Here is a 19,880-nt window from a genome sequence, read left to right as displayed (position 1 = left end):
ATTACGATTTGATAAATATATAGGTTAAACCTATAACTCACCAACATTTTTGTTGACGTTTTAAGCATGTTTATTCTCAGGTGACTATTAAGAGCTTCCGCTGTTGCATACTAAAATAAGGACAAGATTTTGAGTCCATGCTTGTATGATATTGTGTAAAAACTGCATTCAAGAAACTTATTTTTGATGTAATATATTCTTATTGTAAACCATTATGTAATGGTCGTGTGTAAACAGTATATTTTAGATTATCATTATTTGATAATCTACGTAATGCTTTTTAAACCTTTATCGATAAAATAAAGGTTATGCTTGTTTTAAAAATGAATGCAGTCTTTGAAAAACGTCTCATATAGAGGTCAAAACCTCGCGACGAAATCAATTAATATGGAACGTTTATAATCAATATGAACGGGACATTTCAGAGTATGTTAAAGAAAATTTCTCATATGAAGAGCAAGTGCAAGCTAATTGAAAGGGAGTATGCAAAGATGTTTGTTTAGGAGTACAGGTGGTTTTTACATCATCTGATAGGGGGAGGTTGTTGAGAAAAATAAAAATAATAATCTGATGAGTCAAAAGTGTTTTGCAGATTTTAGAGTCTGAAGTTGCAGACTCTGAAATTACTGAAGTAAACGTATGATGATTTCTTGAAGCCAAAGTCATAGAATATTCTGAAGATATGCTTGTTAATTAAGAAGATTTGTTTTGAAGCTTTGATTTTATCTCCAGAGTTGACTTCCTAATTAATAGTTAATTTGATGTATTTTAGTTTATATTTTCTAGTTTTATTGGTAAGTAGTTATGGAAACCAAATCTCCAGATTTGGTTTTTACCTGTATAAATAGGGGCGTATTTTTTTTTATGAACTTGTACTTTGCACGATCAATTATCAGTCTTTCATTCTATTCATCGTGTTCTCTCATTTTCTGCACTTCAATTCTTATTTATTGTATAAAGTGAGAGTCTGGTATTCATAGTCGTATTACTGTGAACTAATAGAGTTGCACAATCATAATATTAAATAAAATTCAAACTATTGCTAGGAGTGATTTTTTATAATAAGCACTTAATCTAGCATTTTTTTAAATGAATATTATAATACATATTTGTTTACCTTAATACTTTACTATTATTATTTGTCCCATATTAATTGTTTACTTGTAAAAATAACTTTGGTTATAAAAAATAACTAATAAATGTTATTGAATTCTCAATATTATTCTTAATTATTCCTTTTATTCATTTTTTTAAACGACATATTAGAGTTAAAACTATAAAATAAGTCATAGACTTTCACTTTTATTATATTGTAGGCTATATACCTCAATTAATTTCACTATAGGTTATAAACTTTCAAAGATGTATTCATGTCAACAAAGCGAAAGCTATTCCTGCTATTGGTTTACTGGTAGATCAATTACATGTCATTTTTTTTCTTTTAAAGATGATATGAAATGAATATAATTATAATTAAAGGTTAAATTATAAATAGACTATATCGTTTCTTTTTTCTTTTCTTTTTTGTTATAATATAGGTTATATGCAACAAAAAAAAGTATTATTGTAGAGGATTTAAATAGCAACTCTAATCCTACGAGAATGACAACTCAAGGCCAAGTAGGATGATACGTCATCACGTTTTTTTTTCAAGGCTAAAAGGTTTAGTCGTTTTTATATATATTTTTTTTTGAACATCGATTGGATCATCCCAGGGGGACTAAACTACCAGTTGCGATCATCTCGTGCCCTTGGATCGGTTTCAAGGTTTTCTCACGGGCAGCGATGGGGGCGGGGTTATTATCGATGCATCGGCATAGTCAACTAAAACCCCTACCCTTTACCCCCCAAACGATATGGAAAAGGTGTCATGAGTGGATACTTCATGGCAGGGATGAAATTGTTTTAATATGTAGCCAACGGGGTCGAACTCCTGACCTCCCTAAAGGAGGCAGACCATCAACCGCTGGACCACATCACAACTTCGTTTAGTCGTTTATATTAATACAGATTTTGAAAGTTTATAACATACACTGAGATTATTGGAGATATATAGCTTACAAAATATTAATAAGTGAATGTATATGGTCTATTTGTGGCTTTAAGTCTTTATTTTAAATTAAATTTAGTTAAATTGAATATAACAAATATTGATTTATTAAGTCCGAATGGTTTCGTCTTAGTCCTCCAGGACTAGACGCCACATCAACGCCACATCAACGCCACATCAGCACTTCTTTTTCAGGACTAGACCCAGGACTAAACATTCCCAGCAGTTACACCTTTCTTCCATATTTTTTTAATTACTTTTTTATTTTTTCTAAACAATTAAATAATTAAAATTAAACATAAAAGGCATTAATATAAAACTAAAATTTCATTAAAAATTAAAAAAAGTTACAATAATTAAAAAAAAAACGTTACAATAATTTAAATAAAATGCAACATAAATAAAGATAAAATACTACAAATAAAATACTCGTCGTCGTCGTCGTCCGGACGTGCCAATTCCTTAGCATATTTTTTCTTAAGTCTCGATCGATAATTCATCATCATTTCATATTCGTCGTGAGGCAAGTCTTGTGTTACCGGTTTGGAAAGAAGCTTCAAACTTTTCAACATTGCCCTCGTCTCGCTTTCTTCACAAAGCTTTTCCATGGTTTTAGTCGCCGCTAGTTGAGAAGCTTCGGCGGATTGAGCTATCTTTATCCGAACTTCGTCGGATGACATACGACTCGCGGCATCGGATGGGTACGAATCCCTTTGACTTTTAGCTCGACTCGGAGGACGTCGGATCGGGTCGTGATCTTTAAATAAATTTTCAAATTAGGTTGGGTCGGGGTTCGTGCTAATTTTCGGGTTGGAACTAGCCTCGGTTGGAATTGGTAATTCATCGGCTTGTTTTCTTTTGTTGGTAGCCGATATACCTTCACTTTCCATAAACTTTGGGCAATCCCTCAAAACTAGCCACACATCCTCAAAAGCAAGTCGCTTGGTTTGGTGTTTGAATTGTTTTCAGGCCGCATTCATAACGTCCTCCCCGAACAACCACTTTGCCACATTTTCTCAAGTTTTGAATAAATACCAATAAAAATCTTCGCATCTCTTTGAATTTTAGCCCATTTACCACTTATTTGATCCGCACGCCTTTGCTCTGAAACTAACGAATTGTATTGTCTTCGAACTTCACCCCAAAATGAATTATAAGTTTGGTCGTTTCCCGCATCCGGATATTCCGAAACATACACATAACGCTCGGCTAAAATTTTTGTTTCTAAGTCGGTCCAAGGAACTTTCGGACACCTCACTTTTTCCCTCAACATCGGCCACGGGTTCGTCTTCGGGTTCGACATTGGCTTCGACATGGCGTGGAATTTCGGGAACTACTTCATCATCGAATTCGTCACGAAGTCTTGGATAATATGGTGTTTGTTGGGATTGTTGTTGAGATTGTTGGTTCGTGAAAATGGAAAATGGTTGAGATTGTTGGTTGATATTGTAGGGAATATGTTGTTGATAGTGTTGGTTGGTGTAGTATTGTTTATGTTGAGTTTATTGTGTGTGAATGTTTGGAAACATACCCGCAAATGCATTAGATGGATTAGTATTTGCAAAGCGAGAAAACCTGATATTTTGTTGCGATTGATCAAGCAAATTTTGCGTCATATCGCGACCGAGCGCACTCGGGTCTTGAACTTGAGGGCGTTGTTTCGATTTGCCTTTGTTTAGGGTTTTTTTGGAACTCATTAAAAAAAAGGATTGTATAAAATATAGAAATGAATGGATTTGATTGGAATGGAGTGTACTTCTTGGTTGTGTAAAATGGGTAAATGGAGTGTGGATTATATAGAGTGTAAAAATGAAAAAAATGAAAAAAAATAATAATAATAAAAAAAGAACCATTGCTTCTCACTAGCCGTTACAATTTTTTAAATTTCTTTTTTTTATCAAATGGTCATTTTGACCCAAAAAATCCCGTCCACAAAAATGATTAAAAAGCACGAACGAAAGGGCAATGGACTGCGATCGACGCCCACAAGGGCGGCGGTCTGAACGGGTTTAGAAGTTGGACCATTGGAAGGGCTCTTAAATTCAAAAAGATTATTAAGGGAAAATCCTTTTCGGACAAATGAAACAAAAAAATTATATAGCACAAGCTGCACAACTTCTAAGTAATGTGTGCATCGCATGGACTAACTTAATTTTAATTGAACGAAGAGATTCTTAGGATATAAGGAGTTGTATAATACGTAGTTCTAAAAAATATGAAAACGATAAGTTTAATTGTAATCTTATTCCTTAATTAGCATTACTTATATAAATAAATAAAGATCAAGATAAGACGGAATAAACTTACATGAACAACAATAACACAAACCAGGAAGTTATATACTTTCTCTTTTCATATATCTATACGATGATGATACGTATTTGGTTTGATGTATGATATGATCAAATCAAGAATCAATTTTTTTTTATATATATTACAATCTTCCATAACCCGATATTTTACTTTGTGCTACTTTATAAAAATACATACACGCTTTGAAGGTGTGCGCTCGATTTCATCATTATAGTAACGGAGTTGTCCATAAACCAAAAGGTACAAACGATACTTTCATTACTACAATTGCAATTTGTAAGTGAATTATTTTGCAGTATAAATTTGTCATGCAATTCTTGATTCATCTTCTCCACGATGGTTGCCTACTAGTTAGGGACATGCACTCTAAGTAAGTGACGTAGAGATCATGGCTTGATTTTAAACTCACGACCCTTTAAGGATTTGACCATTAGATTAGACAATTTTCCTCTCTTATTTTAAATATAGACCAATAGTGAGACCGGTAGAAAATAGATTTTACCTTTTCTTTGTTAATTAATCATCTTTAAAAAAAAGATATTTAACTCTTTTAAATAAACTCTTCATTACAATACAAACAACCTTTAATATACACACGCGATGAATATGTAAAAAACGATTTGTAAATTGATCACAACCCTTAAAAAATCAGATTACAATTACAATCACATTATATAAAATAGAAACATGAGAAAAATGAATATTATATTTTCTTGTATATTTTGATATAAGTATATCAATTAAACAACTAATATATAGATTTTTGTATAAAATACAAATAAATATAAATATTGGTGTGAAAGGCTGGTGTTTTTCAAGATAAGAACAGGATAACTTAAATAAGTCTACATCTACATCTACAATCTACAATATTTTGTATTACAAAAATAAAATTAACAAAAACGTCTCAAAATATCCGACTAAAACCACAATTTGAATTAATTTGACTAAAAAAGTCGCAAGCTGTATCCGGACTTAAATCGTGACAAAATCACGAGAATTAATATTCACACACGCAGAAAAAAAATTCAATTCGTTTTCTCACCTGTAAATTTAATTCAATCCTTCCAAAATTAACCTCTTTATATATTCAATTCTTTCACTATTTACTCGATGAGCTATCAGTTACTTACTAGTAACGATCCTACCGCAGTTTCTAACTCCGTTACAAATTTTCCGGCGTCCACGTCATCATCGATGGATTTAGTGACGAACGGAAGCGTTGATTTTAGAGGAAGAGTTGCTAATAAACGGATAACTGGTGGCTGGAAAGCTTCTCCGTTTATCATTGGTACTATTTTATTATTTTGCGTAATTATTATTTATTGTTTTTAATATTTTAATTTTAATCATAATTTCATCACGCTGTTGTTGTGTTAACACTTTTAGGCCGTTAAACGTTAATTTTATTGCTTAAATTTAGCTTCATCATCTTCTTTATATGTTTTGGCGGTTAAATATCTCTTATTCCCTCCTAATTTAATTTAATTGTTCATTTTTTTTAATTTAATTTTTATTGATTATCAAAATAAATACTCATACTCATTTTTATTAATTAGCAGTGTAATCATTGTAGTTGTTCATCAGGACCGTGTGCATTCATAGTAATTATAGTTTCATCCTAATTTCGTATTTTTAATTTCAATTTTTTATTAATTATCAAAATATTTACTAAATGGATGCCAGTCATTTAATTTCAATTTTTTATTAATTATCAAAATATTTACTAAATGGATGCCAGTCAATTGAAATTGATTCAAGTATGTTACTATGAATTTTTATTAATTAGCAGGTGTAATCACTAATCATCATTGTTTTGTGTATTTAAATTAATTATTATCTAATAATTAAATTGCGACGTAATGACTAATTTAATTGTTAATAAAAAAATTAATTTGATCTGATATATTGTGGTTGCGATTGAATAATGAAATTGTAGCGAATGAAGCAGCAGAGAGGTTATCTGCGTTTACAGTATCAGCAAGTTTAGTGTTGTATTTAACTAAAGAGATGAAGGAATCATTGCCAGATGCAGCGACACATGTGAGTGATTGGGTGGGAGCTACATATTTATTAATGCTTCTTGGAGCTTTTTTAGCAGATGCTTATTTAGGACGTTATCTCACTGTTCTTCTTTCCTCTGCTGTTTACCTTGTTGTAAGTGCCTTTTTTCTTGTTTTTAGTTTTTGCAATTAATGATACAGGATAAGTACTTAAATAAATGCAATGTTTGATATTAGAAAAATGCGTGATGTGTTTAAACACGTGTACCTAAATATAGCATGAGTGGATGATTGTTAGGCCACTCTCTATCGTAACTAAACTATTCATCCTCTTAATCTTCGACATCAGCGCAACATCAACACCAATATCCTATAACTAACACATAACTAAATACTCCCTATCATGGCTAAAACAATACTCCTCTTAATATACAACGTACAAGCAATAAAGCATCAAGTCCAACAATAAAAAGCCACCGGGACTCACAATTCCTATAACTAACCTAAACACTTCCATTAAATTCATGGTGAATGCGGGTAACTAACGCGGGTAACTAATCCGTGCCTATGGTTCATTACGGGTAACTATGAGTAATGAGCGGGTAATGACGGGTAATGGAACCATAGGGAGTGGTCTTAGATGAAATGGGAGAAATTAGTGGAATTTATGTGTCAAATATATGAATTATCCATAGATTTTAGGCACGTGTAGCACATCTTTGTGTGATTTATATGTTAGTGTCTTAATGAAACATTATAAAAATTAGATAAAAATGGGCTTTTACATACTTAAGTTTAAGAAACAATTTGGCATTAAAAAGTGTTAAAAACTGAAACTTAAAATTACTCAAACACTCCATATTCTAAGATAAAAAATGTAGTGTTGAGAACAACAATTTTCTACAGGTTAATATATATTTTAAGAAAGGTATCTCATTTTTTTAACAGCATTTTGGGATTACCCAGGGGTTAAACCACCTACGCGTTCATCTCCAGTAGTTGCATAACCCACTCCTAACTGCTGTTCAGGAGAAAACCCGACCCAATCCGAGAGCATGGGCGGTAAAGCCCCATCCCACACTGCCCCCGCAACGCGATGTGTGGAAGGCACCCTTGTGTGAAATTCAAAAGTTAAGGGGCAACTTTGTGTGCAATTCTGCACCCCACAGGAGTCGGACTCCTAACCTCTCTCGCGCTAAGAGAGGCAGACCACTAACACGTGAACTACAACACAAGGTTATAAATGTATCTTGTATACCAACATTATTTTTTTTCACGAATAATACACATTGTCCAACATTGTCCACACCTGAACTTGAAACCATAATCTCTTGGTTAGAAGGATACGTCGATATTGCTAAACCGTTGATCCTTGTTACATGATTATATATTAACTGAAGTGAATATTAATTCAACTTTGACCAATTAAATGTTGGGAAATTACGGCCTCACTAATTCCCAACAAACGCCCAATGAAAAACAGTAAAGAAATAAGAACAATACACAACACAAGATTTAACGTGGAAACTCCAAAACAGGAGAAAAACCACCGGCCCCCAAAGAGAGAAATACACTATATCACAAATTGTTACAATGATATAGGCGACTCTCTTAAACCAACTACACTCTCCAAAATATTTAACTAATATAACTCTCAAACAAGGGTAAGAAAGAAAGAAATAATCAAATACTTAAAGTGTATTGATTGGTGCAATTTGGAAGTAATCACATGGCCTCCTTTTATAGCCAAGGAGTTCACCTCCAACTTCACTCTTCTACCAATGTGAGACAAAACTCCATTTTTCCTTCTAACCAAAATATAACTAACAAATCTCCACCTTTTGGATAGAAGAAAATAATCATGCTTCCACATTACAAAGATAACCGATGTAGACGCTTCCTCGACGACAACTTCAAGATCCTCATCTTCATGCCGTTGACATTATCTCCCAAGAGACAAAACTTGCATCTTTACCGAACATTGTCTAAACCGACAATCATTGTCATCACAGACAATCATAACTCTTAACAAGAATTATCATACTCCACCATTAAGAGTATAACACTTAGAATATCACATTCCAAGCATTTCACCTCGGCACATGTTGTTGAACAACCAACTGAAACTTTATGGTGCAACTTCCCTGTTTGGCTTTCCCGAAAGTCCCATCAGCTACAACATCAGTTTTCACCACACAACCTGCATCAATGCCAAACCAATGCCCATGTGCAATTGTGGAACCGCTAACGAACATCCCTTTCCATGGTGGCGGACACACCATGAGGATGGTGTGACTTCAGAGGAATTCGTCACTCTCCGTAACAACAGAGACAATGTTAGCGTCTTTGGAGCCATTTGTCGGATTAGCTCCACCTGGACAATTAACCCTTACATGCCCAGTCTTCCCGCACCTCCAGCATACCAGATTCTTCCCAGAGTTTCTCTTTCGCCTATCCGAACACAACACTATCGTATCTCCTGATGACGAGACCCCGTTACCTTCCAGTCTTTTCTCCTCGGATAGGAGCTTGCTAGTAACGTCTTCAAACTTCAGAGTTTCTTTTCCATACATCAAAATAGGTTTCATGTGCTCATAGGACGATGACAAAGATAATATTAGCCTCAAAGCTTTATCTTCATCTTCCATTTTAACTCCAATAGCCTCAGTTCCAAAACAATACCATTAAGAATACTCAGATGATCTGAAATCTTTGAACCCCCATCCATACGCAAAGTATGGAACTGTTCTTTAAGACACAACCGATTTGAGATGCCCTTGCCCTGGTACAACTGCTCTAGTTTAACCCAAAGCTCCTTTGTCGTTGATAACCCGTGCACATTTGCAAGCACGTTCTTTGCAAGACACAAACGAATCGCACTTGCTGCCCTCAAATCCATATCATCACATTCTTCTTCATCGAACTTACTGCTAGAATCACTGTCGGGAACAAAGGTGAGTTTACCTTTCAATGCCTTGTGTAACCCGGACTGAATCAACACATCCTTGACTTGAACATGCTATAAGCCAAAATTGATCATCCCATCAAATTTCTCTACATCAAACCTCATTGGACTGAACTTCGACATCGTATCCGTATCCTATAAACAACACTTTCTCTGATTTTGCTCACGTTTCGAATAGCCAAAAGATGTAGCAGGTAGCCAGGACCCTTTAAATCGGAAATCTACAACTCGCCACTCACAAATCCAACTATTACTACGAATCAGAAAAAATATTGTCTAACCAGATACCCTATACTATCAATAGAACTCGTTTCTGATGTGGACGATCCACTCCCGTGGCAACCACAGAGCATACTCCGACTCCTATAACCGAGACCCCCGTCAAACCTGACGCTCTGATACCAGTTGTTGGGAAATTACGGCCTCACTAATTCCCAACAAACGCCAAATGAAAAACAGTAAAGAAATAAGAACAATACACAACACAAGATTTAACGTGGAAATTCCAAAACAGGAGAAAAACCACCGGCCCCGAAAGAGAGAAATACACTATATCACAAATTGTTACAGTGATATAGACGACTCTCTTAAGCCAACTACACTCTCCAAAAAATTTAACTAATATAACTCTCAAACAAGGGTAAGAAAGGAAGAAATAATCAAATACTTAAAATGTATTGATTGGTGCAATTTGGAAGTAATCCCATGACCTCCTTTTATAGCCAAGGAGTTCACCTCCAACTTCACCCTTCTACCAATGTGGGACAAAACTCCATTTTTCCTTCTAACCAAAATATAACTAACATTAAAGACACTCATATTATTGATGAAATTCGTTTATAATGATAGTTACTAGAAATAGAAATGTCATTATCATTTCTTTAATACAACATCATAGTTTATGGTAGATCACACAACTGTTATCTTTGTTGCGTGTCTCTTTAGGTTGTTTTAGGAATAAGATACCTGTTGAATAGTTTTAGGTAGAAATTTTACTTTTAGTCTGGTAATAAAATAAAATAATTATAATAAATAATTGTGGACCGTATTTCAGTGGTCCCTGCATGAAGTTTGCAGGTAAAACTTTTTTTTTGTTCCTTTACTTTGTTTGACAATGATATTATTTTCTTTCCTTTTTTGCGTATACAAAGTGAAAACATACTTAAATTTTGTTAACATGAAACCATCAACATCAAATATTGTTGTGTTGGTTCAAAAATATTTTTGTCACTAATACCTAAACACTTGCCAAATGTATATATACACTTTTATTTTATTTTGTAGTCTGCTAGCTAGCAGATCTAAATTTCACTAGTGTCAATAGTTAAAAGTTCAAAAAAATTTACATTATCTAATGATGTCACACAAAAAAAATTACACTATCTAGTGGTATCACCCGTTAAAAGCCCCAAAAAATTTCCACTGCATTGCGTTTTTCAGTGGTATCTTGTGCTAGCACCGGATACAATATAGATCCGCCCTTAGAGTTTGAAAAAATGTAAATGTAAGTGGGTGATAAAACACAATATGATTATTGCAGTTTTATGCATCATAAATCATTAAATGTTAATCGACACAATATGATTATCACAGTAGTTTTAACCCGTTTGAGATTAGACTCCCATAATTGATCAGTTAATATGTAAATTACTAAATTAGTTAAAATTGCCACCTTCAGTTGCTTCCGGTGCATACAGTGGGCTCAGTTTCATCTTCACCCCCTTAAGTCTTCACATATACAACAGAATAACTTCATCATAACATAGAACTAAATGTGTTCCATTTCATATAAATTTTGCCCCATAACAGTTTATAATCTTATTATAATGATCAGGGGATGATAATGTTGACCATTTCGGCATCAGTCAACAGCTTACGCCCACCTACTTGTACCGAAAATTCAAACTGCAAGTCAGCAACCCCGGGCCAATCCGCTTTCCTCTACTCAGCCCTAGCTCTAGTAGCCCTTGGTACAGGTGGGGTCAAACCCAATGTCCCATCGTTCGGTGCTGACCAACATGATGAAAACGACGAGAAGGAACTATCGTACAAATACACTTTTTTCAACTTTTTTTTCTTATCAATTAAAGTTGGGGCTTTATTAGGGTTGACGGTTATGGTGTATATAGAACAGGAAAAAGGGTACGCCTGGGGTTTCGGGCTTCCGACTGTGATCATGTTTGCATCGGTCGTGATTTTAGCAGCCGGGTTTCCAAGGTATCGGTATAAGAAGCCGATGGGGAGCGTTTTTACAAGGTTTATTCAGGTTGTGTTTGTTTCTGTTAGAAATCATTTTAAAGGTGTACAAGTGAGTCCTGAAGTTAAGCTGTATGAGGTGGCTACTGAAGAATCTGATATTGTGGGTGCAAGAAAGTTGTCTCATACTCCCCAATACAGGTTAGTATATTTTCCTAAAAGCTCAGTTAAATTGTAGTTGGAGATGTCAGGATGGGCGGGTCGGAAAGTGTAAGTTTGGGTTGAATTTCCCACTAATGCTTTTTTTGATTGATCAGGTTCCTGGACAAAGCAGCAGTAATGGAAGACCCCGAGTTAACTGACGTAAACGATCGTTGGAAACTTAGCACTGTGACACAAGTCGAAGAATTGAAAACCTTCTTACGAGTTTTCCCTGTGTGGGCCTCCACCATTGCCCTTTCCCTCTCCTTAGCCCAACAATCAACTTTCTTCTTAGCCCAATCCAAAATCTTGGACCGCCACCTGGGACCAAACTTCCTCATCCCACCGGGCTCAATGCAAGTCTTCGCAGTTGTAAACGCTTTTATCACCGTCCCAATCTACGAACGGCTCGTAGTCCCTTTCATTCAAAAGAAAACAAACCACCACCGTGGCCTTACATCTCTACAAAGAATGGGATTCGGGTTGTTCATTTCCATTTTTGCCCTTGCGGTTGCTGCAGTAGTTGAGCACATGCGCAGGACCCACTCTAACCCATCGAAATTATCCGTGTTTTGGTTGGTCCCACAGTTTTTCATCTTGGGTGGGGCCGAGTCGTTCACCTATGTTGGACAACTGGAGTTTTTTTATGACGAAGCAACAGACGGTATGAAAAGTGTTTGCGGGGCGTTGTTTTTGAGCGAGATTGGGATCGGGAGTTGGGTGAATAGTGCGCTCGTAAAGATTATCGAGCGTGCAACGGGTACAGGAGAAGGTGGATGGTTAAGGGATGATCTTAACGAGAGTAAACTCGATTATTATTATTCGATAATGGCGGGGATAAGTTTTATTAACTTGTTTGTTTACTTGTGGGTATCTCGAAGGTACAAGGGTCGACATCAAGGGTAATATGTATGTGTGTGATTATAGCTGTAATCAGCGTAAATACATGAGAAAGTCGTAATGTTTGAAAACATAATGGTTTTATTGCGTATTTGCAGCTTGCTAACGAGTTGCATACTTAGTTTATATATGCTCAAAGCTTTGCATACATTCATTTCTTAATTCGTATAAACGTGTCTGGATGTTCATACTGTTAATAATTATTGCCAAAAGAACATATTTCAAACTGTACATTAAATATGACTTAGTGCGTTAGATAAAACAGGAAGATTGTTTAATAAATGAAATGTTTTGATTTAACTTGATTCCCAACGACAAAAATTTTGTTTGTTTTTTTTTTTTTTTTCTTTTCTTTTCTATCAAATCATGTTGTAAGCGGAGAATACGTTTTAAATATATAAAAAAAAATTTATTGTTGTTTTATATACTGAATAATCATCTGAATAAATAAAATTATGAAATTAACCATAGAGGTAGTTATAAAAGCAGTTACTGATAAATTCTAAAAAGTTCGAACTAAAATGTAGTTTCATAGTTAGTTGAATTTTTTGTATTATGGAGCGCCGAATTCAACAAGTTAAAATAGCACTCATTTATTACTTTGCATATTTATTTTCATTCTATTAACTATTAAGCACATGAAGTCCAAATCAAACATGACACAAGTTGTTTAATAATTATTCTAAATGAACTATATGAATGGTTCAACACACAAATTGTTGAATGGTTCAATATATTATTGTAATTCAGACACGACAAACGAACGTGATGAACATTAAATGATTATGTATTAAATACTGAATCATTCAATTAAGATTCAATGTAATGAAATTTTAAACGAAGTTGTAAGCATTAGAACTGATTATTGGATATCTGAGACTGTATCTTATCAAAACTCACCTTTGGATAGCATAATGGTATTATTGGTACTTTAAGTGATTGATAATTTCAGTAACATACACGATAAGTCGGAACCATTTTAGGATAATGTAACAGTTGGGGTCTTAATATCCTCACAAGTCACAACACAACAACAAATCCTCCCCTACCCGAGCTTAAATATCCATTTATCTGTGCTTATACCTGGCATGTCCGGACAGGTTTTGGGTTGATTCTCAAAGGTAATCAAGCAAAAATGCCAAGTTATATCTAGTTCGTAGTAGTTTCTAATCTCAAAGTTTCATCTTCATACTTCAAATTACTCTACAGGGTTCAAATCTATTTGGCCAACAGAAATCTACTGAAATAGAGTTGAAGGATGGTTATCGGAAATCAAATATTTGCATTAAGTCAAACACAGGAAGACCCATTAGGCCATTACTCATGCCCATACAATGTCAACATAAGTCAAAGTCACGTTTAAAACATAAAACTATGATATGTCCATAAATCCACTTAAAATAGTATCTATAGCGATAATACGGCTCTTTCATGTCTTGCAAGCTTTAGAGTATTTGTTAGAATTTTGATGTAGGTTAGTAAACATGTCCCTTCGCTCATTCATTCATCAATAGATCAATAACTATTCAGCACCTGTATCCTCTACAGATTTCTTATACTCTGGCTTCAGCTCATATGTTCCTTGATTGGACCCACGTTTATTGTAGACGCAAAGGTCGTTCAGTATCTCTTTCAAGAATTGCTGCAATGCAAAACAGTAAAAACTCGTATCATAAGAGCCTAAAACTGTCAAATAAACAAAGTTACAAAAATCACTACTCGGGGAGTACTCAGTCCGGACTTTTTGGGAAGTACTCGGCAACTCAGGAATACTAGGATGTTGAACAAGTTTGACTTTGACTTATTTTGACCGAGTTTCCAAATAATCCCGAGTTTTGACCAAGTTTGACCGAGTACTCCCCCAACTGCAAAATCCGAGTACTCGCCGAGTAATTTTGAGTTCTGCAACACTGCAAAAAGAAAGTACATACCGCGGGCTGGTCTGTCTCTAGAACTAACTGCTTTAAAGCCCAATTAGGTTGTCTCTCGAAAAGCTTGAACATGATATCTTCCAGTTCTCCACGATCCCTCCTCGTTCGCTTAACCTCCGGTTGCTTCACCGGAACAGCAGCTTTCTTCTTTTCCTGCACATGTACAAAGATGCATATATTGCATAATGAAAAAAATAATAATAATAAATATTTTAAACTAGAGTGCGAAGGTTGGAATATAATTACGTACTAGTGTGTCTGACAATGATCTTATTTTTGAGTAAGATGGTTTAGAAGGTTTAAAACATTCAGATTTCGGACTACACTCTGGGAGATGTTTGAACAACTTTAGCCATATTGTTACCCGTAAGAGACAAAATATAGCCCGTATCGACCCATTCAGTGACTTGGTAGAAAATATAAAAAGTGAAAGAAGAACAACAAATTCCTATTTCCATTCATACAACCATACAATTCACAGAAGTAATCCATGTAGAGAACTAGAGATAGCATTTTCAAACCATTTACTTCTGAATGGGTCGATTCGGGTTGTGTCTTATCTCCGCCAACTCAGATGGTAATATCAAGCATATTACATTAGACAAGAACAGATCAGATGGGTTAAACAAGTCTAAAATCGTCCAAAGTGTAATTTTAATGCATTAAGCCTTCTAAAACATTTTATTCAAAGCACAAAAATATTATATAAATACTATGACTACTACAACATATTATTAAAAAAAAAATAATACTTTAGAACAAGTGTTTCAGGTCAATTCTTATTATTTAGTACTAACAATATGCAGGCTACTATGTCAATACATCGGGAATATGATTACCTTTGAATTGGATGGAATCAAGCCGATCATTCCAGGCATGGGCCTCATATGCATACCTCTGTCATTGTCAATCACCTGTTGGAAAAATATAATAAAAAAAACACCATGTTCCACCGGAATTATATACAATAGCTAAAAATTGCTAGATGAATGATATAAGAAAGGATGAATTATACCTGTATCTGTCTATTCTTAACCATTGATTTATTTGTACGCTCCCGACACATCTTTCTATACTCCTCCATGTTCTTATTATGTGGTTTCATGTCAAACTTATGTTCAACTTTTCCTTCCATAGCAACCTTCCCTAAAATACACTCACAAATGCACTAGTGAATATGAATACAAGAGATTTGGTGGTGCCAATTATGACATATATGTTAACTGATTTGTCCTAATTTCATAAAATGAGTGTTGCACAACCATATAACACGTTAAAAATGATCTTAAAGTAACTGGTTATTCCTATTTTACAAGAGTCTTTATGTTAAATAAAACATAAGTTCCGATAACATTTAATTTCAATATATTCACGAGCAGCTAATGTTCCCGCAAGATAAAGCATGTGAAATTGAGTATAAATTAAAAGAGAGACAAAACCCTCCTTACCTTGGCTTGATTCAGAGAAAATGGTCATAGGAACAAAATCCTTAAACATATTTAACGAGTAGCTCTTTGGCATATTCGGGATCATCTCACTGCCAGCCATCTCCATTGAAAACTGATTGTTGTAATAATAACAAGTCATTAATACTTTAACAAACCACGAATATAGAAGTATATTTATAACAACGGCCAAAATTTCACTAGATAACAAATCAGTTCCTACAAACAGTAACACCAAGATCCATAACCCTCTTTGCTACTACTGTAGTCCTTACTCCTTGCTACCAGAATAATAGAATTAGTCTATATTGAAGACAAAGGCTGAAAAAAGTTGTTCATAATTGCTAGAGTATAAAAGGTATAAACACAATAATACATGTTTTAATAACAATATATATAAATATATAAATATAAATATAAATATAAATTACTACTACAATACTGAAATAAGGCTTCTATTTTTTTTTTTTTTTTTGAACGACTTGAGAGGCATAGAATGCTCTCATTTGCACCCTAAAATTGTGAAGGAAAAAAAATCCTCAAAACATATACTTCAGGTTTAAGAACAAGTTTAGCAGGATACAAATTGATTCAGTCCAACTTATACTGAGAAGGTAGCTTACAATTTCCAAATAGGTAAGTAAATAAGCAATACACAAAACTAGGGTTCCAAAACTTCAACTATTCATAATCTATACATAATAAATCCTAAATTATAAAATTAAACATCTAATTTCAAATTTACTAGTCATTACAACCATACATAAACCCTAAATTAGCAATCAATCAATAGTGATAACATCAAATCGGCAACTAAATCAATCTACAAATATACCTGAAGAGAAGAAGGATCTTGAGGATTAAGAGGATCGAGAGAAACAACAACTTTAGATAGATTTTGTTGAGAATCAGGGGGAATTGATTGCCATGATTTAGCAACAACTACGGGGCACTTCATAAGCCATACGGATCGATCTGCTCGTAGTGTTTCTAGATTCGTCTTGTCGTTTTGATCGTCTTCCATTGCAAAATTGAATATAGATTGTAAGTTGAAGATTCGAGTATAGTTGTGAAGGAGGTATACAACTCCGATAATGTGTTGATGTCTGCTCAAGAATAAAGTTTTACTACGGAATACGGAAAATATTTATACACAGGTTTGACTTGCTTTTTTTTACCACTATTTTTCTTAAATAAAGAAAATTATATTAACTAAATAAAGAATAAATAGACACCATATCAACATTTTATGGCCCGTTAAACAATGTTCACCCGTCCATGCTCCACGCCCTGGCCCTAAGGTCGGCCCTAACCACATATTTTCAATTTTTTTTTTTTTTTTTTCCGAACGGCTGACACATATTTTCATATTCTAATTCTATCTATTTTTTTTTTTTGAAAGGTTACTATTTTGAAATAAAGATAAATAATAATAATAATCGTTATGTATAAATCATTTATGTACGTCAATAACATTTTAAAAAAGTAAGTACTATAGGTATGTATAACTTATTTATGTACGTCAACAATATTTTATATGAGTGTTCTTACAAAAACCCAAAAGAATAAGCAATCATAATTAAAAATTTAAACTACAAATAAATAAAATCTAATACTCCATCTGTCACATAATAAATGTCATGTTTGACTCTTGAATATTCTATAATTTTGACTTCAAATATTTTTTTGTGTTATATAATATTTGATGAAATTTATATCAATAAAACACATTTTAGAACCAAATCTATTCATATAACTTTCATCAAATACTATATAAAATAAATAAAACATATTTGAAGTTAAAATTTTAAAAGTAAGACTTTGAAAAGTCAAACAGAACACTTATTATTGGTCGAGTAATTAATCTCGGGCCGGGTGGCTACTTACTCGTTTTCATTGATACCGCCGTCCATGAGAACCAATAGTATTTGTCGATTAATTGCGTGATTTAGTATATAGTATATAAATATATAATTTTATGTTTAATTTTTTACTTAGATAATTGTAAGAGACTCAAAGATGGGCTAGACGTAAGATGATCTTTTTGCCATTAGGTTATATGTTTGTGTTTATGTGTTTTATTTGAATTATGTGAATAGATTATTTGATTATTTGGTTAAGACTATTTTGTGACAAGGGTCACAGAACATGTTTGTTTATTTAATTTGGACTTCGTCAGGGTCGCCTAACTAAGTAAGCAAGATATCAGATCACTGGTAAATACTTGTGTGTTATGGGGTATGGGTTTTAGTCCCTTATTAGTGTTATGTATCTGCTTCCTTGTTCATTTTCTAGAAAATTCCCAAACACTCTCGGACCTCTCACACCCTTTTGAAACTCTAAATCATTGTTCATTGATTCTTGTTCTTGGGTTTGTTAAGCTAGTGCAATCGTTTCTTTGTGATTTCAGTGTCTTAAACAAGGTAATTTCTAATCAAAATCGTAGCTTGAATCTATGTATTTAAAGGGTTAAGTGATTTTGGTGTCAAATTGCTTGATTTGAAGTTGTTTGTATGTAAAACTTGTGGGTTTATGCCCCAAAATGTTTTGTAAGCAAGTTATTTCACTATAATTTACACATTGCTGTATGTAATACTAACTTTGTGTACTTTTTCTGTTTTGTAGCAAATGACTTTGGTTCATTATTTCAAAATGACAGGAAACATTTAATATGTCAGTTAAGCAATACTAAACCTACAGGGAATGAAATGGAGAAAGGTTAATCAAGCTTGTCATGACTTAGGTGTTTTTGCTATGAGACACACGGAGTCATACTTTGTACTTTGTAGAGCCTCACAAGAAAAAGGATTATAAACTCATGTTGTAGTGTTGTAGTAAAAAAACACAACTCACGATTGTATTACTCGCCTTCCTAAGTAACCCGAGTAGAGAAAAATCTTAAAAACTTTTACTTTACTTTTTCAGGATCATAAAATTCACGAAAAAGAGTCAAGTCATAGCAAAATCTCATACCGTAACCTTTTCATATGTGTTTTTTCTATAGAATTTATCTCAGATATCTCACATTGACTTTTCTAATGTCTCCATTTTGATCTCTAAAGTCAAACTGTGCCCATTTAACAATAGATCTACATGTTCCCTTTAATATTCACTTTGTAATGTTATTCATTGCAGTTGTGGAATGGTTTAAACTATCTTATTTATATATTGTGCAGCCTACAACGGACTTCTTGTACTGCTTATTTGTCTTTATGTGCTTATTCGTTTTTGTTTCCCGCCTATGTATATAAATCTGCTTCCATTTTTCCGTACCTATTCACAATGTGGCGCATAACATTATTGATATTTTGTTGTGCAGATAATTAATGTGATTCATTGAAGAAATTAAAGGCGAGGTTGTCTATAAGTTTTTATTTATTTTTATTTTTTTGAAAAGCTAGAATAATATTAATAAACCACCAATGGGCCCAAGAAGGACTTACAAAAGGCCAAAAGAAGCCTGCAAGAAGTAGGCCAAATTACATCTTAAAGCCCACAACCAATACAAATTTATACAGACCAAATATGAACACCAAATACCAACAGCTGCAACTTGTGTTTTCAACTTCGTAGCTCTTCAACTTGTTTTTAAACTCCTGGGGTTTCCATACCAGTCATCCACTGAAATAGACCATTTCTTCTTGCGATTTGTTAACCAAAGGTGGGAAAGCGTCTTTGTTTGAACCATGATATCTTCCTTTAAAATTACTATTCGCCTATCCGCTGAGTTGTGTATCAATTTATTACGCCACTTCCAAATCGATCATAGCAACACATATCTCGAAGCCAAGCATGCTAAGTTAAGTTGCTCTGATCCCAGCTGAAAATTTGCATCGTTAACAACATTATTTATTCCAACTGGAACCAAAGTGTTAA

General features: G+C 33.9%; 2 protein-coding genes across 3 annotated transcripts; one reads left to right on the top strand and one right to left on the bottom strand.

Moving 5' to 3' along the window:
• The first annotated feature begins 4,468 nt into the window (after window positions 1-4,468).
• Window positions 4,469-12,776, top strand: LOC139894649 (protein NRT1/ PTR FAMILY 8.2-like). 2 transcript variants are annotated; one of them, XM_071878053.1, is made up of 5 exons: window positions 4,469-4,603; window positions 5,517-5,654; window positions 6,303-6,520; window positions 11,166-11,728; window positions 11,845-12,776. In XM_071878053.1, exons 2-5 carry the CDS (start codon window positions 5,561-5,563, stop codon window positions 12,632-12,634), a joined length of 1,665 nt encoding a protein of 554 aa, XP_071734154.1. In that variant the 5' UTR covers window positions 4,469-4,603; window positions 5,517-5,560; the 3' UTR covers window positions 12,635-12,776. The 2 variants fall into 2 exon arrangements, with proteins under 2 accessions (XP_071734154.1, XP_071734153.1); XM_071878052.1 differs by lacking the exon at window positions 4,469-4,603 and having other exon boundaries at window positions 5,253-5,654.
• Window positions 12,777-13,868: 1,092 nt separating this feature from the next.
• LOC139893913 (transcription initiation factor IIF subunit beta-like) lies at window positions 13,869-17,143 on the bottom strand. The gene is made up of 6 exons (XM_071877112.1): window positions 16,840-17,143; window positions 16,008-16,119; window positions 15,575-15,705; window positions 15,399-15,473; window positions 14,560-14,712; window positions 13,869-14,270 (listed from the first exon to the last, which is right to left on the bottom strand). Exons 1-6 carry the CDS (start codon window positions 17,026-17,028, stop codon window positions 14,151-14,153), a joined length of 780 nt encoding a protein of 259 aa, XP_071733213.1. The 5' UTR covers window positions 17,029-17,143; the 3' UTR covers window positions 13,869-14,150.
• Between the last annotated feature and the right edge of the window lie 2,737 nt (window positions 17,144-19,880).

This window comes from Rutidosis leptorrhynchoides, chromosome 2 (assembly GCF_046630445.1).
Source record: "Rutidosis leptorrhynchoides isolate AG116_Rl617_1_P2 chromosome 2, CSIRO_AGI_Rlap_v1, whole genome shotgun sequence".
In the NCBI taxonomy this organism is placed as follows: domain Eukaryota; kingdom Viridiplantae; phylum Streptophyta; class Magnoliopsida; order Asterales; family Asteraceae; genus Rutidosis; species Rutidosis leptorrhynchoides.
Note: the sequence above shows the minus strand (reverse complement) of the source record. Positions and strands in the feature narration are given on the sequence as shown.

Bases quoted from the DNA above. Each gene is read 5' to 3' on its own strand.
- LOC139893913 (XM_071877112.1), bottom strand. From the start codon at position 17,028: ATGGAAGACGATCAAAACGACAAGACGAATCTAGAAACACTACGAGCA. The intron at 15,474-15,574 runs GTATAATTCATC...TTTTTCCAACAG, and splicing joins TTAAGAATAGACAGATACAG to GTGATTGACAATGACAGAGG. The intron at 14,713-15,398 runs GTAATCATATTC...GTACATGTGCAG, and splicing joins TGATTCCATCCAATTCAAAG to GAAAAGAAGAAAGCTGCTGT.
- LOC139894649 (XM_071878052.1), top strand. From the start codon at position 5,477: ATGAGCTATCAGTTACTTACTAGTAACGATCCTACCGCAGTTTCTAAC. The intron at 6,521-11,165 runs GTAAGTGCCTTT...TATAATGATCAG, and splicing joins CCTCTGCTGTTTACCTTGTT to GGGATGATAATGTTGACCAT. The intron at 11,729-11,844 runs GTTAGTATATTT...TTGATTGATCAG, and splicing joins TCTCATACTCCCCAATACAG to GTTCCTGGACAAAGCAGCAG.